Raw genomic sequence first — 25,613 nt, forward strand, 5'->3', positions numbered from 1 at the left:
CTCTTTTTGTTCAGGATGTTCGGTGTGGCACACGGTCACCAGCGGAGCTCAGCTAGGCCACGCAAGGACAGTGTGGTTCTCAGACCTTGTGCGCCCCGGCTTGCGACAATCTGGGTCTGCCAGGCTGTCCTCAGTGCCCACCGTGAAGTGGTGCCAAGCGCTGCACAGAACAGAGTGCAGATGCCGTACGCGGTTTCCCAGGATCTGGGCCACAGATCTTCTGCTGCAGACTGGGGAGAATCCCTTCATGCAAGGGCCGTTGTCTGACGGGAAGGAAGTCATCCGTCTACACCGCTGAGGGCATGGTGCGGTAGTTTCTGCCGGTCTATTGTTCCAGTGTATCTGGTTGCCGTTTCGTAGGTTGGATATTCTCTCTGCACTTTCACTTCTCCCACCGAGCTGGTGCGGGCTCAGAGGCGCTGAGCAAGATGGTGGCCTGCCCTGGTTGTATCCCGCTCCTCACCAGTTAGAGAAGTCGGGTAATAATACGTCCCTCGGTGCCCCGGCACTGCTCCTGCTGTGATACTGGAACACAGGCAGCGAGTTTGCAGTAAAGTCACAGGCGCATGATCAGGATTATTAGCAAGATGTGTGCGGCTGCCACGGAGCTGTTGCAAAAGCCCGTCCTCACCCGGCCATGTCGAACAGCACCCCCCCCATACAAACTGGTTATCTTTAATAAAAAATGTCAATTAAAATAAAATATATATGATTTGATTTTGATTGAAACATGGAGTGCATGTCACTATTGACCTTGCTTAAATAGATAAAAGGCTGCTTATGGCGTTGATCAAGAATAATATTCTTTGCTGGTACAGCAACACCATCCTAACAGCATCGAGCATGTCAATTGGGGCGAGCAATGCTAAAAAATAAAGCTATTTTTTTTTTTTATTTGAAACTTCAGACTTGATTGCCTCAGTGCTCACACTGTGGCATCAGACATTTGTTACAACATAAAAGTTTTGTTGGTTTCCTCACTAAACATACAATTTAGTATTATCAATGACACTTCAGCATCTTGTCTAAATGAAAACAAGGAAGACAACAAGTTTTCGATCAATGATCATATAAAAGCCTCCAGCTCTAAAGAGTCTATAAAATCTACCACAGCGCAGCTTAATTTCACTGAACTGCCAGCCATTGCATATGACCACCAGTCCCGAGATTCAGAGTTCACTGGACTGAAGCTTCCCAAGTGCAGAATCCGTTTTTGTGTGGTCTGGGTACATTTTGTAAGTAAATGTTCTAAAGATTCAATTTCTTTCAGGCAGAAGCGACATTTATTATTATTTACTTCTTTTGAAGCCACATCATCTCCTTGGTTTTTATTGAATTTAGACGAATACGTAGAAATTGCTCCCAATGATGTCGGGAAGGACAATTTGTTAGGTAGCGGCATGGTACACCTAACTTATGTGCTCCCAACCTGGAGTCTAAAGTCGTTGGCATTCTTAGACGTTCGTCATTATTTTGAATCCAACATGAAAGTTCAAATTTTTTTTTACGGCGTGTGGTCTCATTACCAAAGCTTCTACTGTTAGATCAGCGTGTATTAGGATCTGTTCCATACATTGTTCCCACTCTTCCAGGAGATTTGATTTTCCTGTGCCTGGTCTGGAGGAAAAAACTTGATAAGCTGGTGGAATTGGCGTCAAAATCATTTTCCGCAGAGCCATCAAAGATTTCCACATGACACATGCATGAAGAGAATTCAAAGAGAGTTCATATCTTAGCTGCTTCATTGAAATATACGCCGGTAGCTTCAGAACTCGTCGCCAAAAGATGCCTTCTAATTTATACCAAAAGATGATGTCAATGTTCCATCCCGCTTCGGACCCAAAAGTTATAGCTGGAATTACTTTTTGGGTATAAAATGTCAGTACAGGGGTTAAGGTGAATTTTCCATAGGTTTTATACAGCAACTGAGCTTGAATACTAAACTGAATCATTCGATTTGTCATGTCGCTTTTCCAATGCTGTTCACACAATGAATTGTTAAATGAGATTCCCAGGTATCTTATTGAATCTACCACATCCAGATGTTTATTATCATTTTTCCATCTAAATTGATGATTATTTTTGGTATTAGTCTTACCAATGATTATCATCTTGGTTTTTTCAGTATTTAATACCAAATCGTTTTTATTTAGATAGTCATGTAGATTTGTTATTTGCCTTTGTAAACCTATCGGGGTCTTGTCTAAGAGAACCACATCAGCGTAAATGATGCATCCGATTTCTGTGTTATTTAAAACAGGCGGAAAACATCTTACATTTTTACGATGTGTTGGAATATCAGCAATAAACAATTTGAATAACTCGGCAGCCAATGGGCAGCCTTGTTTCACGCCCATGTTTGTAGATATCCGATTAGATAAGGTGCCTTGATTATTCAATCTTATGCTGATGACGGTATTTGTATACAACGCTCTTATAGGTTCAATTAAGTTACTGGGACTTTTCCAATTTTTGCCACAATTTTGATTGATTGATGCTATCAAAAGCACCCCGTAGATCAATGAAAGCTACATACAATCGTGATTTGGTTCTTAAACTTTCAACTTTCAGAACAGTCATTAGTAGGAGATTCACCTCGACACCAACTACTTTGGTGAAACCTGTTTGCCGTATGTCCGGAATTTGTTCCATTATAGACCATTGTACCAGCTTCTGGCGTAAAAAGGAAGCAAATAGCTTCCCAATTGTATCTGACAGGGCTATCAGGCGATAGTTAGTTGGATCTGCCCGATTTCCCTTTTTATAAAAATGGGAACAATTATTGCTTCACGGCAAGAGATGGGAATCGTCATTGTTACTGATAATCGTAGGAATAGTGATTCCATGAACATTGCCCATTCATCTTCATATTTTTTCAACATTACATTGGTTATTAAATCTGGCCCAGCGGCATGTGAATTTTTCAGGGTCCGTATTACTGCTTTTATATCTTCAGCTGAGATTTGCATATCCCATGATGATAAATTATGTTCAGCAGGTCTTATTTCTTCATGCTGTGAATTTCTGAAGATTTTAGCAAAGTGAAGTTCCCATTGCGATGCATCGATCCCATTTGACAAAGCAGAGTGATGTTTTGAGTTTCCTGTGTTCAGGATTGCCCAGATTTCTCGAGAATTCTTCTGGACCGTTTCATTAATAACTCTGCTTTTTCTTGTTCAATAATCATTTTTTGGGATTTTAACCAATTCCGATACAATTGTCGACGCTTTTTAATTGCAATTTTGATGGATTCTATTGCAATATATGATTTTTTCAATTTCCTCACATCACGTCGCATGGCCTTTTTTGCTAGCGTCAATAATGTTGATAGATGTTTATGTGTTTGTCCCATAACAGAATTAGAGGCTCTTTCAATGACGAAATCCGAAAGCAAGGGAACATAATCAACCAACATTGATTTGTCATAAAGAAGCTTCTGATTAAGTTTTTGTATTTTGGAACCATTTATCCTAAGGCGATTTCCGCCAGCATTCACAGAAAGTGGTATATCGTGTATTCTTGTTTCATTTGTCCATTCCACTGGACAGGCCAACCGCAATAGGTTATGATCACTACTTGACATAGGAGATATTAATAATGACAAATCCTTTTCAAATAGATTTTGGGAAACCCAAAAAAAGTCAATGATTGATTGTGCGTTGTGATCCAACCACGTTTGTTTAGGCGGTTGATCACCTGGCACATGACCGTTGACCATTTAACAGTTGCGATTTCCTAATACGTGGATCCAACAGTGCGCTCGACTACTTACTTCATTGTTTGGTGATAGTTTAAACACCTGGTTAACTTGGTCGTATTTGAACCACGTACAATTTAAGTCTCCAGCGCAGATTATTGAAACGTTCTTATAATTCAATATTGCTTTGTCAACAAGATGTTTTGAGTCCAGAAACGATTTTGTGCTGATTTTTTTCGGGTTCCAATATCCATTTAAGATAAGCAGGTGCTTCCTTATGTTCATATTTTTATTATTTGTTTGAAGTAAGGCTCCTTGCACAAATGGATTAGGACTAAATGAGTCAATGAGCCGCCACCATGTGTTTATCCTAATCATCATCAACAATCCAGAGGAAGGACGCCCCTTTGCGTTTTTAATTGCGGGGTTTAAGAGAATCACAAAACCGTCTCTAGCTGGTGGATCGCTTAACCATGTCTCTTGCAGGCAGATGGCAAAAACCTTTTTTTATCTCGACATCAAATCGGTTGAACAAATGAGTAAATCCTCTCCTATTCCAGGACAGAAATTCCCGAATACTTTCATTTTCAATTGCTGGTGGCTAGTGCCAAGCATTTTTGTTGTTTTGTGTTTTGTATTCGATGGCCTTCTTTGTGCATGATCTTTGGGAGCCTGGAATTAGCATTGCTCGACGTAGATTAGCACATCTTTGTTCTGAATTATTATGAGAGGTGCTCTTCAAACTGGTCATAGAAGACTCTGAGCCAGAACTAATTGGTTCAACCGATATATCAAATCCAAACATCAGCAGTTCGTCAGAGGCATTCAGGATAGTATTACGAACAGAAGCTGAGGAAATGTGCAAGAGCACTTGGTCACAACACCGCTCAGTTGCGTACTCCACAATTTTTATATCGTCAGATGTGATTGTTCGAAGTGATGGAATGCAAGAAAATAATTTCATCACATTATTACGGTTTAAATTCAAATCATCTTCTTGGAGATTTTGCAATCTCAATTTACAGTTTGAGGATTTGTTGTCCGATTTCAAGGATGTGGAAGCACGAGAGAGGTAATGAACTTGTTTATTGTTTTGAGTTCTTGTTTGTTTAGGGTTCAAAAGTGATGGTATATTTTTCAAACCTTTCTCAGTCAGCGTTGATCTGTATTCAGAACTCCTATCTTTTTGCAACTCAGATATTAAAATTTGTGGTGGTGGAACATGAGGGGTTTCAGGAGCCATACATGGATTTAAAGTTGGTCGATCACTTAATGTGTCATCCGAGTATGTAGAAAGATCACAAATATTAATCAAGGATCCTGAGGACTGAGTTCTGATACTTTACGCTCCTGAGTCCACTCTTTGACGCTTGCTAGAGGGAGCTACAAATCGCACATGGTCCTTTTTAGGATTCACTTCAGCATGTATAGTATTAGAAACACTTGATTTAGATGGCTCGGAGCGATTAAACAAGCCTAACCTGGCACCTGCGGGTACATTTCGAATACATTTTCGTGATTTCTGAGACTGTACATCTTTGTTAGTGACAGGCCTCCTTTTGCCTTGCGCTGGTTTTGCCGATTTAATGTGTAATCGACCTTCTTTGTTGTAGTCTCGATGGACTTGGCTGATCCTTGAAAAATTCCAAAAGACATCAAGGGCATCACAGAGACTGCACTTTTAGTTTGGTCTTCCATTTGTTGGCTCATTATTTGTGCTGGAGCAGGAACAGTGCAGCGAATATCAAGATTTATATTATTTGCTGGCAGGTCTGCATCAGGACACAGTATGGTTTGAAGAATCATCATAGACGTCATTTCCACGTCTGTTCCATTTAAAGACTGCTCATATGATTTGTTCACACCTTCAGTTGAGTTTTTGATGTTATTTTCGATACTGCATCACGTTTTCCTGAAAGGGTTCATGCGTTTTTATGTGACTCAATTTTAGAGTTCATCAATGTGGAAGAGTGGCGCATCCATTTCACAGCATCAAGCAAGCCACCAGACAAAGAGTCATTCTGACAGTGATGGCGTGCAGCAAGATCACTTAGCCGCTCTTGCCAACGCAGTGTTCGTTCAGCTTCCTGAGTCAACTGAGCTTGCAGAAAATTTGTGGCCGAGTCAAAACTATCCATCTTTTCCTTTAATGATATTACGAGTTGGGTCTGATCTTTGTGGGGTTCATGAAGAGACTTATACATCTTCAGAAATGGCAGAAGAGCTGCAGACGAGGCCGCTAATACATTGTTATACATCTGCATAGCTGCTGCCGAGGAAAGACTTGGTTTCGACTCAGCACCAGTCTTATCTGCTGAACATGTGTGTAGATTGTTTGATGATTGGGATTATTTGTTGTTGATAAGTTCCCAAATTTGTTCGTCACAGGAACTTGCAATTGATTCAGTCGCGATCCACTCTTTCTTGGTGAGCTCTTTGAAGTTCTCATGTGAATTCTAAATTTGGTTGTAGATGTATTTGTATCTCGCTCCACTTCATTGTGTAAATAACAATTTTCTTGTAAGGGTGGCCCAGTAATATGGCATTTCGCCATCAAAGCAATATTGCGTTTCTCTCGAGATATTTTTGATGTTTCTGCATCAAGGTTATGGACGTTACAAGATGAGTTCGCTTGAGAACTTTGATTTTCGCGTCCTAATGAGAAACGGCTCAATCGTTGCGTTACATCAACTTCATCAAATCGAAACCGTGAGTGCCTAGAAATGCTTTGTGGTGATATTTGTGCAGTTGTTTTTGCATTGACCACTCGTGTAGGTATTTGAAACTGATCTTTCATGTTCAAATGTAGAAAGGTCTTTTTAGTCATGTTAGTCACTGACGAGGAGCCAGCCAAAATTGTATCATTATCAACCAAATGAGTAATTGATTCTGGTACTACTGTACATTTTGTTACTTCATTTATATCCTCATCTTGGGAAGCTTCCATTAATTCTGCATCCGTTAATTCGTGGGCAGTGAAAAAAGCATCTACTATTTCAGAGTGAATTGGAGTTGGTGAAACTTTACCTAGAGCACTCCGGTCGAGTAAGGGTAGGTTGAGCAAAGTTAATAGTGGTTTTTGTGGTGGAGTGACAAAGAGAACAGTCGCTACATCCGTAGCGTCAGAAGTAGTTGTCACTTCAACTTCACCGACATTATCTGGTACACTATTGGACCTACTAGGATCTCCATAATTATTTGAATATTTTTGCGCAACATCAAAAGCTACAGGAGCAACAAAAGAGTTATCGGCGACGTTTAGATCAGCCGATACTTGTGTCGGAAGACTATTTAAGATTTCCATTTCATCAGACGGGGCAAGAAAGCTAGTTGACATAGCTTCGTCTCTGGCCCCAACTTCTGCCCCAGCTTCAACAGTAGATAAATTTACAAACGCTTTGGGTAAATATTCCAAGTCTTTACTGATTATCAAGGGGGTTGTACAGTCTACTGATTGAACAATGTGCTCAATGGGTTCGAATTGTAAACAAGGATCCACTATTTGCTTAGATACACTTTTTCTTGATTTTGAGCTTACCTTGGATGTCTCTAAGCCAGAGTCTGCTTTTAAAGCTGTCCATGGATTCTGCATCCGCCGTTGTTGTATGGTCTTTCGTCTTGTTTGTGGCCCCACCTGGCCCCCCGATCCCGATTGTGCGGTCATGCTATTTGTGATGCCGCACCACTCGGCGCACAACTGCAGTTGAAAGTGACCAGAGGCCGAGATCTAAGCTTAACAGCAGATCCAGTGGGTGCCAAGACAAGACCAGGACCCAGCGCCAAACAGCAGCAAAACAGTTCGTGCCGCTGAAGAATGCGCCGCCCTTTACTCCGCGGCCGGGCTTAAAGCCGCAAGGGTGGTTGCGGCTGTGACTTCAACTGGAGAAGAGGTCACGTGACTGCACACGTGAGCGCCGATGCGCTCCGCCTCCTCCAGGAAGCGAGCGCAGATTCCCCTGGCAAGAGTCCTCCAAGACTCGCAGCGCCAATGTCAAAAAGCGAAACCAGAACAAACGTTCATTCAACAAAATGCAGCTTCCTCAAATGAACAGACGCTTAGGCAAACACTTAGATTTTGCGATTTTATGGAACAAACACTCAATAAAAGGTGCCCAGATCTGTGGATTTATTTTAGTCTGACATTACTTATGTCCGGACCAGCAGCGCGAGAATTTTTCAGTGACTTAATAGCGTCAATGATGTCTGACAGCGACATCTGGACATCCCAGGGACCCAATCTAACCGCGGATTTACTTTTGGGAACCTTCAGCTGGCTATTGAACACTGACCTAAAGTGTTTACACCAAGTATCCCCAGAAATTGTGTTCTGCGTAGAATTGGAACCGTTAAAGGGGCCCCTATTTAATATTCGCCAGATGTCGCGTGTATTCTTTGTAATCATCAGTTTCATCATAAACTCGGCAGAATCCTGTTCTACAATCACTATGAGATTTCAACCAATTTCTATAGATCGCCCGTCTGGCCTTCACTTTCTCCAGCATTATCTTAGGTGGTACATTTTTTTGCATTTTTATTTTACGGACATCTTTTCTTAGTTCTTTCTTTTTTAACATCAAGCAATTTACTAAAAGGGTGAGTATGCAGCTTATGTTGCTGAGCGCTATCTTTGATCGAAATGATATGATTCTGTAGAAGCGGAGTATAGTCCACAACGTCTGTCAAATCACTTAGATCAGCCGTTAGAACACGATCTCATTTGTGCTCAGTCTTAAGCGATTTCCACTCATGTTTACTTCAACTGCTGCTGGGCATGGGGACAAAGTATCCGACACCGCCAAAAGACATTTGAGTTTCAACAACGAATGATCGCTTTTAGTGGTTTTCAATGATTGCAGTGTAAGAATCCTTAACCCCAGGTTACTAGACACACAGAAATAGTCAATAATGCTGTGCGTGGCTTCACGATGCCATGTGGCCTGAGCTGGAATAAAAAGCTATGAATAGGAGCACTGTTTTCGGATTCATTGGTGTTAATATTGATGCAGTCAACAGGAAATTATACTGTCTCAAAATAGCGAGCCACATTCTTGTTACTTACCTTTAATAGCTTGGTAGCTAGTTTTAAAACATTGTTCACAAGTGTCAGTTCCTCTTTCTTGTTTGGTTTTTTCTCCATTTTCAAGTATAGATTTATCTGTCAAAACAAATGAGTTCAGCAGTGAATATAAACTATGTAAAAGATTGTACTAGATAATACTATATAAAAATAAAACTATCAACATACAAAAATGTATAATAAAATGAATCTGAATGGAAAACTCCTTCAGAAAAATGCCATTACAAGTACCAAGAAAGATTCAAGAGTAGCTATTTACAGTCTAAATAGTTTTATGCTCTGTGCCCGAGGCACGGTCCATCTACTTGTTAGTTACTTGTTAGTACCCCTCCAGAACACTGATTCAAACGGATGCTGTGTAGCCCTAGGTAAATGAGTTTAGTGTATAGTTCAGTGAGACTGTGTGAGAGAGGACAGGTAATATACTTGCCAGGAGTTTGATCTTTGATGAAGTGCCTGAAATGTCCTCTAACGGATCTTTGCACATTCAGGCCTGACCCTGTGATTAGTAGTTTATTTAAAAAATCAGTGCACTCTACTCATGTTGATTGCTATTTTCCAAGTAATAGCCGTTTGATTCACTATTTTTTTTTTAACAAAAATGGTAATTTTCATTAAAGGCAATTTCTTTAAATGTTTTGGGAAGTGAAGTTCCAATGATTATGCTCCGAATGGCCTAGAATGTGAAGATCCATTTATTGGGCATGCTCTTTGCATTTCTTTTTAAATCAGGTCTACTGAAGTGCCTGTAATTGTATGTAAAAGCACACAGATACAATTTAAAAACGACTTTAAAGAGATGTAGGATCATCCATGAAGCATTTTATAGGAATGGAAAAAAAATACAAGTATTGTAAAGTAGAACTGTCCGGTAATATGGATTACAACTTGCTAGGAGCTTAATAGGACAGTTTCAAATTTGTACTAGTAGGCTAGAGAGCCACGTCTGGGAATACCTGTTCCACTCGGGGGCATTTCTACAAAACAAAAGGTGATGGCTGAAAGGTTTAGAATTGATCTTAGCCTCTGGCGCAGCTGTGGGCGCAGGCATCGTGGAAATATTTTACAGTGGATAGACTGGTATATATTGCAGATAACAAGGGGGGTCCTGGGAGACTCTCTGCCAGACATGAGTCCTGGTTACAAGAGCCTTACCCAGAGTCTTTAGCTCACTATCTTTCACAGAGAAGAAATATCCCAAACATATCAGTCTTTGTCCTGCCCTGGGGCAGTCCAGCACCGAAATGCTAGGCAATTCTCCTCTGAACAAGAGTACCAACACCAACTCCAGACACATGTTTCGGTCTGGTTGAACCTCATCAGTAGGGTGTAGCTGTGCCTCTCTAAGAATAGTGAGTCTATATTGCAGGCACAGGAATTCTGTAAATTTTTTTCATGTTTTAACATACAAAACCATTGCAAATTGTATGGATTTTTACCCAATTCTCACAAAAGGTGTGCTGTAAAATTCAGCATTTTAACACATTACTATAAACATTTCTCTGAGGAAATTACTACCCTTGGTTGGTTCAGGCTACTCCACGATGCTCTCGTTCTTTACTGGAAAATATATATGAACTTCCAGCTAATTTAATTAATCAGTCGCAACTGTACATTTTTTTAAATGCAGAATAGACCAGCTGTCACTATGATGTGCAAGTCTGAATCATGCAGAGCAAAGGACTCAGTTGTGGCCCAGGAGCATGCACAAAGGAGATCCCATGCGGGGGAGGCATGTCCACGCAGGTGTCCCATGCAGCTTTCGATACTGTGCAACATACTCCGGGACCCACCAGTTACCATAGATGAGAAAAATAGAGAACAGGAAATGGAAAATAGTTGACTATAAAATGTGTGTGTTGTGGTCGTCTTCGGAGAGCTTAGAAGTGTTGTACCAATTGATCACAGTGACAAATTGTAATTGTAAAATGATCAGAGGTCAATCCGAATAGCAGAGGTTTGAAAGATCTGGATAATGAGCTCTATTTTCATTAGGAATATTTAAACTTGGTAAGGAACTCATTACAAAGCAGGACATTTTGAAAATGAGGGTCAGGTGATTCATTGATATGAAATTAAAACTATGACAGCATTCATAAAATAGAACATTCTATAGTAAAGGCTTGCGTGTTGTATGAAAATGTACCCGAAAGATACATTAACAAAAGTATTCAAGGTTTTCAATTTTAAAAAGACTCACCTGTTCGGTCAACAATATAGAGGTATTGCTATACTTCTTATTAGTTTCGGAACCAAGAGTAACAAATCTCAGAAGGAAGAGAGTAAGCGAAATACACCATATAACCAGTTCCCAATTGTAGTGGCATTCAAGGAAGACCTTGTGGACATGTAGTAGCTACAAAAAATACAAGTAAGAAAAAGATGAGACATTTCACCTTTTTACATTTATGCTGCATGAAAAACTAACAATGGTTTCCAGAAAGATCATTGGTTAACATAGCTCCATCGTAACAGTAAACTACTATGAATAATGGTACTAATAAAACTACAACAGTTCCGCTATAGACTCAGATTACTCTTTGTAGCTGTTACTTTGTTGGGAGGCGTTGGGAGGAGCAGTTCTCAGTCGTTGCACTGGGTATTTGAAAACAATACTTATGTACAACATGTGTAAATCGAAATGTGTCATCTAGAAGGCCCCATTAAAGATGATCAACCTTACAAATTAACTTTGAAAATCACATGCAGAATTGAGCTGAGAAGATGAAACTTGTGACGGCTCACACTTACCATATGGAGGACATTTCCTCATATCAAGACCTTACGTGTACCTATGGGTATCTGAATGAGGAGGTGGTTGCAAGCTGACTCGTAAATAGGTTCACTTGCTAAAATGGATGTGAAGTACAAACAGTTTCTATCTACCGAATAGATTACATTTAACAATCGAATCAGGTAGTTGTTGAGCACCTCAATGTCCCTCCACAACTAATAGCATGGCTCCAACTGTTTTGTGCAATCAAGGCATGCACAAATTGTTTACATGTGCTTTTTGGAAAATATGTTGTAAATCTTCCCCATAGTGTCTAGACTATAGGAGGAGCAGCTAGTAAGTAGTAGGCATTAGTAGTCAACCTTAATATTCCACCAACTCCCTCTTGCATCGGGTAAGACTTCCTAATAAAATTAATTTCGATATCCTCATGTGAAGCGTATCCAAGATGAAGCTGGCTGTCTTGCGGGTGAACAATTCCTTTTTAATGTTGAAGACAATTAACTTCTTGTACTGTAATTAATTCTGGTGACCAAGTTGCTTAAAAACAAGAATTTTCATTTAGGTGCAAACTTTCTTCCTTGCACAGGTTCCTCATTTTTTGATGTGGCTCCAGGCGCAGTCTGAATGCAGACATCTTTGAAATGCCACCAGAAGGATGCAGCTGTCAAGATGACACACAGTGGATATTTGGAAAATCACCTTCACAGTGCATCCCATGCTCTTAGTCCTTACTCATCCTAATGAACAACTAGCTGGGATAGCCTGCATTCTCGGAAAAAACCGATAATAAAAAGGGAATTTTAAGAGCTTTGATTAGCAGGTAGAGCCCCTACACAAACGCATCCCTCTGCTGGCAAACCCTTTCCCCCCCTCTACCAGTATGTCACTAATCCAAACATCCAGTTCAAAGGTGGTGGTAGCGCAGCATATACTTTATTGGGGATGGAAAGCTGGGTGTTGGGATAGCAGGGTGGATGTTGAGAAAGGAAAGCAAGGATTAAGAGAACCTGATTCACAATGAAGGTTATTTTTAATTTCTGCTCTCCCTCCTTAGCTGGTTGGGGACATCACGCTGGTTGGGGACATCACACTGGATGATGGGGACAGCACAGAGAGATAGGACATGAGGCTAACAATTTAAAACACTTCTTTGTCAAAGGATACATGTTTCTTAGAAGATGTGTCCAATACTTCATGTTTGCAAAAGGCTAATGGTGTTTCCCAAGTGGCTGCCTTACACATTTCAGAGCCTTTGAAAGGCCACCAATGCTACATGGTCCGTGGTAGAGGGAGCCCATAGACCTTGCGGAACCTCCACCACTCTAACATCGTAAGCCTCAGAAATGCATGACACAATTCACTTGGTGATGGAGGTCTTCAGGCAATAAAGACACAGAGACAGACCCCTACAGGTGACGATCAAATGATCTAAAATTCAATCGGGAGGAAAGGCATTTATTGCATCTTGTGAGACCAATTAAGGGAAAGAGCAACTAGTATGCTGTTTTCTCAGATTCCCATCTGGGATACATACTGGGCGTGCAGAAACTGCTCAATTTGTGGACGGCCTCCCCTAAGGAACATTTCCGTTGTCACTAAATGGCTCCACTCCCACTCATGAGGACCCTGAAAAAGTCAGTATAAGGAGTCTGCCATGATGGTAATCTTCCCTTCCAGGTGGAAGCAATCAGAAAAACATGGTGTAAAAGGGCCTGCTGCCAGTTACCGTTGCTAGTCGCCAAAGTAGGTGAGATCAGGTACCTCCATGTGTTTGTTTACATAAAACATTAAAGTGGTGTTGCCTGTAAAACGTTTGAAATGCTTTTCCCTGAATGGAAAGAAGAAAGGACTTGAAGCGCACACGATCATGCTGTGTTCCAGGACACTGCGATAGTCCTTGTTCCGAGCACTGCAACGCTTGAAAGCTGAAGGGAATGGGCCACCTCATCATATTCGGACAAGCCTGTCATTACTGCCATTTGAGGTGTCAAGCAGTGAATCGGAAAACCTCTGAGAATTTCTAACTTTGTCCACCAGATCAGGATATTTGAGCCTTTTATTTTTCTCTCCTTCAGATGCAATGCCTGCAGTTTTTTCTCCTACTTCAACATTAACACTTTTCTTTTATTCAGACTCCCTTCCTGTATCTGATGTTGGCTTTCTGCCTCACTGCAGTGCTCTGTATTGCCTGATCCTTTCTTTACTAGCAGTAAGAGGCCATTTAGTTTGTAGTCTGAACACAATATGAATGAAAATACCCCAAAAAACAAATCAGAAGCAATCTGGTTTCAAACTTAGTTTATTATCAAAATAAGTAGTGGTTGGGATAAACATACATAAGCTCTGGGGGTTCACCTACAACAGTCGCAATCAAACTTTTTTTTTATTGTCGAGTCCTCCGCAGGCCCCTGCAAATGCCAGAGTGCTTGTATTTTCTAGTAGCACCCTCAGCGGGAACCAATCAGGTTCCTCCTTTCAAGAGGGGCTCCTGTGCTGTTGGTGCCCAGCTGGGCCACTGATGCCGAAATAGAAGCGAGCTGGTGCCGGAGCCAAGATCGACGTTTGAAGACAAAGGCTGCCTGTGCCAGGATGGGTCTTCACCAACATGAACCAGGCTGAGAACCTTAGTCGTTAGCAGCTGTGCTCCGTTGTGGGGTCCTGCCAGGTTGGTAAAGCTTGCTGGGCCCTGTTGGCACCAACGGCACTGCTGCCGCTGTTGGTCTTGAAAAAAATCGAGGACTTCAAGATGGCCGCCGTGGAGAGAGGACGTGCCTGAGCGCGCTCCGGCTCTCCCCTCCCGGGCCTATACAGCAGCCAGCCCACTAGCAGATTTCTCGAAGTAGTCGGAGGAAACTGTCCCCGGAAACCCGCAGACGAAGCCCCCCCATATATGAGGGCCCACCGGTCCCATACACAACGGCGGTAAACCCCAACGCGGCCGGAATACATTGGCGGACCCGCGGTTCCCTATCGATCCACAGTCCGGGAGCAGTGGATGCGGACCGGGACCCGACATCGAGGCCGCCCACTGGTGACGCAGTACACGAGACTTGCCCCCCGCGCCCACGGATTGAATCGACCAGGGAATCGCGGGGGAGGAGACCCCCCCCCCGCGGGCCTCGGACGTGAGAAATACCCGAGACCGGGCACGGAGACGACCCCAGCGCGGCTCCGCGAGGAAGGGCGAGAGGAAGAAGCAGCCCCAGAGTTGGATGCGGGGAAACGACACTAACCGCCGAACAAAAATAATCAGACACACGCCCAAGCAGATCGAGGGAAGGGAGAGAGGGCTCCGCACAAACAACAAAAGGCACGGCGTCTGGAGCCGCCACACTAGCCTCGATCTCCCCCGCTCTCCGGGCCCCACACATATTGGGAAGAACGCAGCCCGAAGCCAGGCACTTTAAGGTACGTGACCGAACTGATCGAGGGGAGAGAGCAAAAGGCTCACAACAAGAGTCATGGACCTCCGAAGCCGGGCACACTAACCGTAACCCCGTAACCTCCCCCGCTCCGAGAGCCCCCCTCACACAGGGGCAAGGGCACGACCCGTTGGTGGTCACAGGCCACAGGCAACGTACGGAGAGGAGAAAACGGATCCTCCAAAGCGGCAAGATACACTCGTAAATTGGGGAAGCTCCCCACCTCCACAGGGACCAGCCTCAGGTGGGGAGCGGACACATACTGCCGTGACTCCCCCCGCTCTTAGGGGTACTAACAGGCGACCCCGGTCTGAGAACCATACGGATCGGGGACAGAAGACTACGGAAGATCAGCAGAGGCCGCAGACCGAGAAACACGCCGACAGGGCCGGTCCCCATCGAGAAGCTTCCACGTGGAGGCATAAATGTCAAAATCCAGAGGGAGACACGGATCAACCAACCCCTCAAACCAACTGCCGAAGCAAGACCACAACCTGGCCCAATTCTGGGGGAGGAGGGGACAAAGGAACCACGGACAAGGCGAAAACGCCCAAACAACCAAATAACGACCTGGGAACGAACCCCCCCCACGAAGACATGGCCACAAAAGAGGATCTGAAGATGTGGTTCGGGGAACTCCGAACATAACTCATGGACTCAATGAATGCGCATCTGGATGCTATGAAGTCACTTCAAATCGGCTATGCAGGAATTAAAAACGGAAGTATCTGGCCTGGGAGAAAGAACAGACACCTTGGAGAAGATCGTGCAGAACATGGAGGAAGAGACACAACAAGTTGCAGAAACACAGGAACACTTAGCCCGCCTAACGCACAACTTGGAAATCCAATGTGAAGACTTGGAAAACAGGTCACGAAGATCGAATATTAGGATAAAGAACGTACCAGAGACGGTGGAAGATAAAGATCTTAAGTCAGCGGTCCAACAAGTTTTTTCAGACATCCTAGACCAGGACGAGGGAGAAGAAGTCCTGATAGATCGAATACACAGGGTGGGACCAAAAAGATCGACTCCCCAAAACGATCGCCCGAGAGACGTTTTGGTGGCCCTCACCAGATATACACAAAAAGAGCCAGTGTTCAGAAAGGCCAGAACAATGGACTTCATTCGAATGAACGGGGAGGAAATACAGCTGTATCAGGATCTGGCATTGATAATGCTCCAGAAGAGAAGAGAAAAGTCCCAGATAACGAAGGAGCTGACAGCCCGCCAAATTAGATACAAGTGGACATTTCCATTTGGCCTGCTGTTTACGTGGGAGGGCACACACAAAAGGATAACTTCACGGGAAGAAGGGCAAAGACTTATGAACCTGCAGGACCAAGACGAAGACCCCCCGCAGGCAAGCTGCTCTGGTCCCCCCGTTAAGACGACACACTCGGGATGGAAAACGATGAACAGGAGAGAGAGACGACCAAGCAGGAGGAAGTAACGCACAGGGGAACGTCTAGAATGTCGGAGCAGAAGCAGGACACAGCACCCATCGGGGACAGGACAGAGACAGTAAGAATCCGAGAGACCAACATACAGGTGCCGGGACGGGGGGGGGGGGGGGGACACGGAGGCCACTGAAGTCATGACGAAGGGTTTAGGATCCCCTTCAAAGTTATCCCTGAGTACGGTAGAGGGCGTGAGGCACGAGGCAACACGCCAAGGTGCTAGTAGTAAATCATGCCATCCTCAGGGCAGTTGGGGTAGGGGGGGGGAACACGCCAGTTGGGGATTGCGTGACACAACGGGGGGCGGTAGGGGGAGTTGGGGACAGGGGAAACCCGGGGATCACTCTGGAATTGCAAAAGAGACCAGAAGATCTGTGGCACACTACCTAATACGGGAAGACACATGGGGATAAAAATCCTGACACAGAATGTAAGTGGCCTAAACTATCCAGTCAAGCGTAAAAAAGTAGCACACTCCATTAAGCAGGGGGCTTTTGACATCGTAATGCTCCAGGAGACACATATAAGGGCCCAAGACGAGCATAAATTCCGCCTTAGGGGGTTCAACCAAATCTTTCAGGCAAACGCGCCAGAGAAAAGGGCCGGGGTCCTCATAGCGGTCAGAGACTCCCTGCACGCACAAGTCAAGTTCTCATGGGGAGATAAACCGGGGAGAAGCCTAATAGTAGTTATAACGATAGTTGGCCAACCCCTGACATTGGCAACGGTATACGCCCCCAACACAGGCCTGATGGCTTCATAAGAGAGGTCCTAGACAAAATAGATCAACAAGCTGCTGGAGAGGTAATACTGGGGGGGGGACTTCAACATGGCGTGGGACCCATCCCTAGACAGATCCGGGCCCAGGAAACATAGTCAAGATGCCCCATCGAAAAACCTAAAGCAAAAAATCACGCACCTTGGGCTTGCCGAGGCTTGGCGCAATGCCAACCTAGAACGAAAAAGCTATACATACTACTCGCACGTACATAATACAGCCTCGAGGATAGATTACCTCTGGGTTTCACTGAGCCTCCTAGGTAAGATAAAACAGATCGAGATTGAACCTATCACGCTCTCGAACCATGCCCCTTTGTGGATGACCGTCATCTGGCCCACACATTATCCCAGGCTCTGGAGTTGGCGCCTCCCGGAGGATATAATAAGGGACCCAGTGACGGCGCAGAAACTCAGGGAACATATCACAGATTTCTTGGCAGAGAATGACCTCCCAGACACAATAAGGTAATAAGGGGACATCTAATAGCACTCAAAGCACAGAGAGAAAAAATGAACCACCAATGGGAAAAGGAACTAGAAGCACAAATAGGGGCGATCCAGGCAGAACTGATCCAGACTCCAACTAGGAAAATCATGCGTACATTAAGACACGTGCAGGGGCAGCTAGAAGCCCTATGTACGAAAAAAGCGGAAAAGGCACTTCTACACACAAAACACTGGTACTATGTAAAGGCGAATAAAGCCGATAAACTCCTAGCAAAACAATTGAAAAGCACGCAGCAGACGCGAACAATAAAAGCTTTAAAAGATGAGACTGGCCAACTGAGGACCCAAACCTCTGAGATAGGGCAGGTACTTGAAAGGTTCTATCAAAAACTATACACTACGGATCTCCCTAACAGAGATGACCAAGAAGACTTTCTCGCCGGGATTCAACTTCCCGTACTGGGGGAGGAAGAGAGGCTAAACTTAGAAAAAGAAATTACAATAGAAGAGGTCCATGCAGCAATACAGTCCCTCCCCATGAACAAAGCACCGGGCCCGGATGGATATACCGCCCTCGTTTTATAAAACATACAAAGACATCCTCGCTCCTGTACTCACGTCCCTATATAATACTTTTGGGGGGAAGGGATCAGTGACCCAAACCATGAATGAGGCAAAAGTACTGGTGTTCCATAAAAAGGGGAAGGAAGAACAATGTCCCACCGCCTACCGCCCCATTGCCTTAATAAATCTAGACGCAAAACTGTATACTAAAATATTAGCTGCTAGACTGGCACCACTCCTCCCTACACTGATAAACCAGGATCAATCAGGATTCGTCCCTAATCGGCAGACACAGGACAACCTTCGTAGGGTCCTCCATTTGGTAGAAAAAATAGGCTTTAAACAGACCCCAGCGGCACTGGTAGCCCTGGACGCGGAGAAAGCGTTCGACCGGGTGGAGTGGACATTTCCATTTCTGGTCCTAAAAAAATGGGAATGGGTGAAGGATACATCGACATGATCCGGGCTAACTACAACTCCCCGTCCATAAGAATAGCTGTGAATGGCGGATTGTCGAATAAAGTATACCTAGAGAGAGGAACGAAACAAGGGTGCCCACTTTCCCCCCTTTTATATGCTATATATCTGGAACCCTTACTGGCGAAAATCAGGGATTTACCGGAGGTAAAGGGCATAGAAATGGCGGGACAGGAGCACAAAGCTGTGGCATATGCAGATGACATGCTAGTGGCTATAGGAGACTCGGGGCGGTCCTTAACGCATCTAATGGAAGTCATAGACAAATTCGGGGAGATCTCGGGATTAAAAATAAACAGGCAAAAATCAGAGATACTGATCCTGGCAGGTAACAAAGAAGAAATCCGCGCAAGTGCGATAGATTGCCAATTGAAGGTAGCGACCACGGGAATCAAATATTTGGGTATCACTCTCACTGGGAAAATTGATGAACTTTATGCTCATAATTACCCCATAATCTTGGAAAATATTAAAAAACATCTATTAAAATGGAACCCATTGGCGATTTCCTGGTGGGGTAGAATCATGGCGGTCAAGATGACCATACTCCCTAAGGAACAAGTTACTTACCTGTAACTGTTGTTCTCCAGCATGGGTCTGGCATGGATTCACATGCTCATGAATATTCCCTGTCAGGCTGGGAATCCTCGGTAAAGAAAAAATCAGTATCAGTTTCGTTTCTGATCTGTCTTTCGTAGCAATAACCAATCACTGGTCTCTGCGTCATACTGACCACAGCCAATGACTGCCCTCTACCTAAGCACCGCCTCTGGCAGCCATCTTCAGATTTGGGAGCACGTGAAGTGGCAGTATGACCAAGTGAAGAGCCGCAGAGGGGTAGGCGGGAGGGTTCGCATGTGAATCCATGCCAGACCCATGCTGGAGAACAACAGTTACAGGTAAGTAACTTGTTCCTTCTCCAGCATGGGGTCTGGCATGGATTCACATGCTCATGAATAAAGAATACATAGCAGTACACACATGCACAACCACGGGAGGTGGCAAAGGCTCAACATTAAGCATCACATCAAACTCAACATTAAGCATCTTACCTCCTCACCAGGCTCACCTCAGGCGAACAGCTTGCGCAGCACTGCTTGGCCGACCCTGGACTCCTCCCTGGAATCCCGGTCGACGCAGTAGAATTTCGTGAAGGTGTGCGTCGACCTCCACGTAGCAGCCCTGCATATGTCCAGCAGAGGCACACCAGATAGGAACGCCGTGGTAGCTGCGATCGCTCTGGTGGAATGGGCTCTCGGACGGCCAGGCAGCGGTCGGTTTGCCAACCGGTGACGGTACATGATACAGCCGGAGAGCCATCTGGAAATGGAAGCCTTCGAGAGAGCTTTCCCCTGATTGACAGGTCCAAAGTTCACAAAGAGTTGTGACGTCTTCCGAAAACACTTTGTGCGGTCTACGTAGAACTTCAGCGCTCTAGCCACATCCAGCGAGTGCAAAGTCCTCTCAGCCGGCGACGAAGGCGACGGGAAGAATACAGGCAACACCAAGGGTTCGTTGAGGTGGAAGTCCGACGGTACCTTGGGCATGAAGGAGGGGTGCGTCCTGAGCACTACCCTCGTGTCGTGAAAAGTCAAGTACGGGGCCTTGCAGGAAAGGGCCTGGATCTCTCCCACCCGTCGTGCGGAGGTGATGGCCACAAGAAACGCTGTTTTCCACGACAGAAACTTCAACGGGGCCGAGTGCAGAGGCTCGAACGGAGGTCCCATGAGCTTGGTCAGCACCACGTTGAGCTCCCACGCCGGGGCCGGAGCCTTCACCGGCGGGAACGATCTGAACAGTCCCTTCATGAACTCTTTCACCAGACGATGAGACCACAAGGACGTCCGCCCCCTGGTTCTGGTGTATCAGGAGATCGTAGCAAGATGAATCTTGATGGACGCGTGTGCCAGTCCAGCTTTGGCCAGCGTCAGCAGGTACGGCAGTACTTGGGGAGCCGTAATCCATAGAGGGTTAATCTTCTGTGCGTGGCACCAGACAGAGAACCTCTTCCATTTGTGTCCGTAGCATTTAAGAGTCGAGGACGCCCTGGCCTTTGCAAGAACCTCTCTGCAGTCGGCCGGTATGTCGTATCCTCCAAACTCTAGCGCTGCAGGAGCCAGGCCTGCAAGTTCAGCGATTTCGGGTCGTGGTGGAGGATGGCACCTCCTTCCCTGGAGAGCAGATCCGCGTCCACCGGCAGCTTGATTGGCGGGGACGCTGACAAGTCCAGAAGGTCCGGGAACCATATCTGCCTCGGCCACGCAGGTGCGACGAGGATCATCCTGCACCGTGACCTCTTGAGCTGGTTGACGAGCCGGATTAGCAGTGGCAAAGGAGGGAACGCGTAGAGGAACAGGCCCTCCCAGGGGAACGAGAAAGCATCGCCCATGCTCCTCGCCTGGGGAAACCTGCTGGCGAACCTCCGGCACTTGGAGTTCGTCGCCGTCGCGAACAGGTCGATCTGGGGAGTGCCCCACCGTCGGAAGAGGCGATCCACTAGATCCTGCCGTAGTTCCCACTCGTGGCACGAGCGCAGCTCCCTGCTGAGTGAGTCGGCGATGGTGTTTTTTTATCCCTGCCAGATGAAACGGCACCAGAAACATCCCTTGGGCGACTGCCCAATGCCACAGGTCCTGCGCCTCCTTGGACAGTGCTGGGGACCTGGTTCCGCCCTGTTTCCTGATGTAAAACATGGTGGTGGTGTTGTCGGTGAAGATCCTCACCACCTTGCCCTTGAGGGACGGAAGGAAGGACCTGAGGGCCCAAAACACTGCACGGAGCTCCAGGACGTTGATATGTAGGGATTTCTCCATCGGGAGCCAAAGGCCTCTTGCGTGCAGATTTTCGGTGTGCGCTCCCCACCCTTCCAGGGAGGCATCCGTGGTCACTGTCTCCTGGTGGGCTGGGGTCTGGAAGTCCATGCCCGCCGTCAGATGCGCGCGGGTGCCCCACCACCGGATCGCTCGTCGGAAACTCTCGTCGAGTGTGATCCTTTCCTCGAAGCTGCCCGTCGTTTGGATCCAGCGCGCGTCCAGGAACTCCTGCAACGGGCGCATCCGGAGCCTGCACATGGGAATGAGGTAGATGCAGGAAGACATCATTCCGAGGAGGGACTTGATGGACCTCACCTTGGCCGCGTCGGCCACCAACATCCGCTGCACCTTGCCCAGGATGGTCCTGGTCCTCTCCTCCGACGGGGAGGCCAGAAGAGACACTGTGTTGAGCCTCGCTCCCAGAAACAGAGCGTCTTGCGCGGGTACCAGGTGGGATTTGGCGTAGTTCACGGAGAAACCCAGGTCCGTGAGAAGTTGGACGGTCCTTGCCGTGTGAACCACGGCGAGCTCCCTTGTCTTGGCTCGGATGAGCCAGTCGTCCAGGTAGGGGTAGACGTGGATCCCTTCGCGGCGCAGCTGCGCCGCCACCGGTGCGAGGCACTTGGTGAACACCCTGGGTGCCGACCGTAGTCCGAAGGGGAGGGCTTTGAACTGGTAATGACGCCCTTGGACCACAAACCTGAGGAATTTTCGGTGCCCCTTCAGGATGGGAATATGTTAATAGGCATCCTCCAAATCCAACGACGACAGGAAGTCTCCTTCCTCCAGCTGACCCAGGACGTGCTGGAGGGTGACCATCCGGAACTTTTGCGCCTTGATGAACTTGTTCAGACGACGCAGGTCCAGGATGGGGCGCCATCCCCCCATCTTCTTCTTCACGAGGAAGTATCTCGAGTAAACTCCAGAGCCCCGAAGCCTCTTTGGGACGAGTTCGATGGCGCCCTTCCTGAGCATTGCCTTTACCTCCAGGAGAAGTTGAGGGACGTGCAGTTCTTTCCTGGCCACGGGGGGGACGCGCGGACACTTTCTTTGAAACTCGAGCGCGTGGCCCCGGGCCAAGGCGTCCAGCACCCAACGGTCGGTGGAGATGGACTCCCACACGCTGACGAAGCTCGCCAGCCGGCCTCCCACCGGGGTGCTTCGGTGGGGGCCCGACCCCACGGCCGGTTCAATCCTGCTTCGACGAGGCTTTGCCGCCTTGTCCTTGGCGACGACGGCGGGGTCCGCCCGACTTGCCTCGTCCTCTGTAGGCCTCCTGAGACGACGAGCGGGCCGCTTGACGGTAGGAGGAGAAACCGCCGCCGGAACCTTTGGAGGCGCCCTTGCCCCCGCTGCTCCGAAAGGGCGTCCGTCGTTGTTGCAGAACTCCAAGGGCCCGGGCCGTCTCGGTGTCCGCTTTAATGGCCTGAAGGGAATCGTCCACTGTTTTCCCAAACAGGTTGTTCCCATCGAAGGGCATGTCCAGGACTCTGGTCTGAACGTCTTGACGGAAGTCCGTAGCCTTGAGCCATCCACGCCGCCTAAGGCAAACGCCGTTGCCCAACTGGCGGAACCCAGTGTCGGCGATGTCCGTCGCAACGGTAATGGCGTGGTCCGAAGCCACCTCACCTTCCTGCAGGATCTCCAGGGCCTCTGCCCTCTTGGCGTCCGGCAAGAAGTCCAGCAGGGGAGCCAGTTTGTACCAGAGCTCCCTGTCGTATCGGGCCACGATAGCCAAGGCGTTGGCAGCTTTAATCGTCGTCGCTGCAGACGAGATGACTCTGCGTCCCATAACGTCCAATTTCTTTCCCTCGCCGTCCGGTGGGGAAGTCGATGTGGAGGCCGCACCCCCCCCCCCGCTTTTTTCCTGGCCGCCGCGGAGACGACGGAGTCCGGGGTAGGCTGCGCCCGGAGGCACAGGGGGGCCGTGTCCGGGACCCGGTACTTTTTCTCGTACCGGTCTCTTCTAGCTGGCGTCGTGGAAGGGTTCTTGAGGAGGGTGAGGCCCTCATCCCAAATGTAGTCCAATAGAGGCACCGCGAGGACCGTCTTCCTCTTGGCCTCGCGCCGCTGATAAAGGAAACCTTCCTTCTTCTTCTCCTCAGGGCAGAGTTGGAAAAGCTCGGATGCCCTGGCGATCATGGAGTGGAACGATCCAATCTCGTCGGGCGGAGAAGCCCTGGTGGGAGGCGACGACGGTACATCCTCGTCGTATACCTCGTCGTCCGTACCCGTCGCTGCCGTGTCAGTCCCCGTATCATCCCCTCGGGTGGACGGGGAGGAGGGCTGGAAGGGGCGCGACGGCTGAAAAGGAGGAGGAGGGTGGATCCTTCTTTTCTTGGTAGGGGGAACCCCAGAAGGTCCCGGTTCTGGGTCCCCCGACGGGAGAGGTTCCGTCGGCAACGGTAGTCTCGTCCTTATCTCTGAGCATAAGGACTGTATAGCCAACAAAATGGCCGCCGAGCTGTCTCGCGGCGCTGGCAGAGGGGAATCCGACGGGCGATCAGGGGCCCCGTCGGTACCCTCGACAATGTCGTCGTCACCTGCGTCGGGATCCATCCCGACGGGCCGGTCTTCTTCCACGCCGAGGCCGTGGCTTAAGACTTCGACCAGCTCCTCCTCCGAGGTTGAGGCCGAATCTACGACGACGCCCTGCCCCCCCTTTTTCTTCCCCACGGGGGGTTTCACGGGGGTCCTATCGGACTCCCTCCGAGGTGGCAGGGAGACTCTGAGCCCCCGAGGTCGCCACCACTGGTGTAGCCTCCACAGGCTGAGCCAGGGCCGCCGCGACAGACTCGATAGAGGGCTTGGCCGGATGGATTAAGGCCTTCACCACCTTAGGTGCGCTCACCGCCTTATCCTTGAGGGGGGGGGACAGTGCCTCGCTCCCCCTCCGCCTTCGAGCTCGACCGGGGCCTCTCTAGGAGCCTCGCCGGGTGCTCGGCCTTCCTCTTACCCGACCCAGAGCGTTGGCTCGTGGTTGATGGTGCCGGGGAGGGTGCGCCCAGCCTGGCGCCCGTAGAGCCCGACCGTTCGGCGCTCCCGGTGCCAGCGGACTCGCGGTGCTTGGCCTTATGTTGGACCCCCGTCGCCGGGGCGTCCTCAAAGGTCTTAGAAGACCGCTCGGATTTCCTCTTCTTCTCGCCGGACGGGCTCTTCCCTTCCAGCCAGTTGGCGAGACGTTGATGGCGGTCCTTCATGGTCCGCTCCGACATGTTGCCGCAAAACGCACAGTCCTTCTCCACGTGCGTCTTGTCCTCATGTAGGCAGTAAAGACAAAAAGAGTGTTCGTCCTCCTTGAAGACGTTCTGCAGCTGGCATCCAGGGCAGACCCTGAACAGCTTCCGGGCGTCGAGCTTCCCTTCTCCTGGGCCATGACCGGGCCTGAGAAACTTCTGGAGTCCTCCAAAAGCGTAGCTCGACGAAATCTTCACCCTTGAGGGGCGTAGACGAATCCGACACGGGTCCCCGTTGATCGGATGGAGAGTCGGTGGAGCTTGAGGCTCTTTTGACCGAAAAAATGAAGTTTTTGAGAAAAAACGTGAAAAAAATAGCACTAACGCTCGAGAGCAATAGCACGAGGATCCCAACACATGAACGTGCGGTAAAAATCTGAAGATGGCTGCCAGAGGCGGTGCTTAGGTAGAGGGCAGTCATTGGCTGTGGTCAGTATGACGCAGAGACCAGTGATTGGTTATTGCTACGAAAGACAGATCAGAAACGAAACTGATACTGATTTTTTCTTTACCGAGGATTCCCAGCCTGACGACGGGGAATATTCATGAGCATGTGAATCCATGCCAGACCCCATGCTGGAGAAACTACTGTACCTTTTTCAGGCCCTCCCGATAAGACCCCCCAGGGAGTTCTTTAGAACTCTTAGGAAGGAGGTGTCCAAATATGTTTGGCAAAACAAAACCCCTCGAATCTCAAATGCGAATCTGACTGCGAATAGAGGGGAAGGTGGGTGCGCAATGCCACATTTTAAGAACTACTATGAAGCAGCCCAACTGTGGGTATTAAGGGAATGGATCCCAGAGCGAGGGGAAAACATTTGGGAGAGGCAGGATAGAGCGGTGGCAAGGACACCCACCAGGCATATGCTATGGATTAACAATCGATTTCAACACGACAATACG

General features: G+C 47.5%; 1 protein-coding gene across 2 annotated transcripts in view; it reads right to left on the minus strand.

The window, feature by feature from the left end:
- Positions 1-25,613, minus strand: part of PHTF2 (putative homeodomain transcription factor 2) — a 1,000,056-nt gene that overhangs the window by 100,027 nt on the left and 874,416 nt on the right. For both annotated transcript variants that reach the window (XM_069628039.1, XM_069628040.1), the window contains 2 exons: positions 10,975-11,130; positions 8,757-8,852 (listed from right to left, as the gene is read on the minus strand). In XM_069628039.1, the coding sequence (XP_069484140.1) occupies positions 8,757-8,852; positions 10,975-11,130 (252 nt within the window). The remainder of the gene's footprint in view (positions 1-8,756; positions 8,853-10,974; positions 11,131-25,613) is intronic.

The sequence above is a fragment of the Ambystoma mexicanum genome, chromosome 12 (genome assembly GCF_040938575.1).
Source record: "Ambystoma mexicanum isolate Mex_15411 chromosome 12, UKY_AmexF1_1, whole genome shotgun sequence".
Classification (NCBI taxonomy): domain Eukaryota; kingdom Metazoa; phylum Chordata; class Amphibia; order Caudata; family Ambystomatidae; genus Ambystoma; species Ambystoma mexicanum.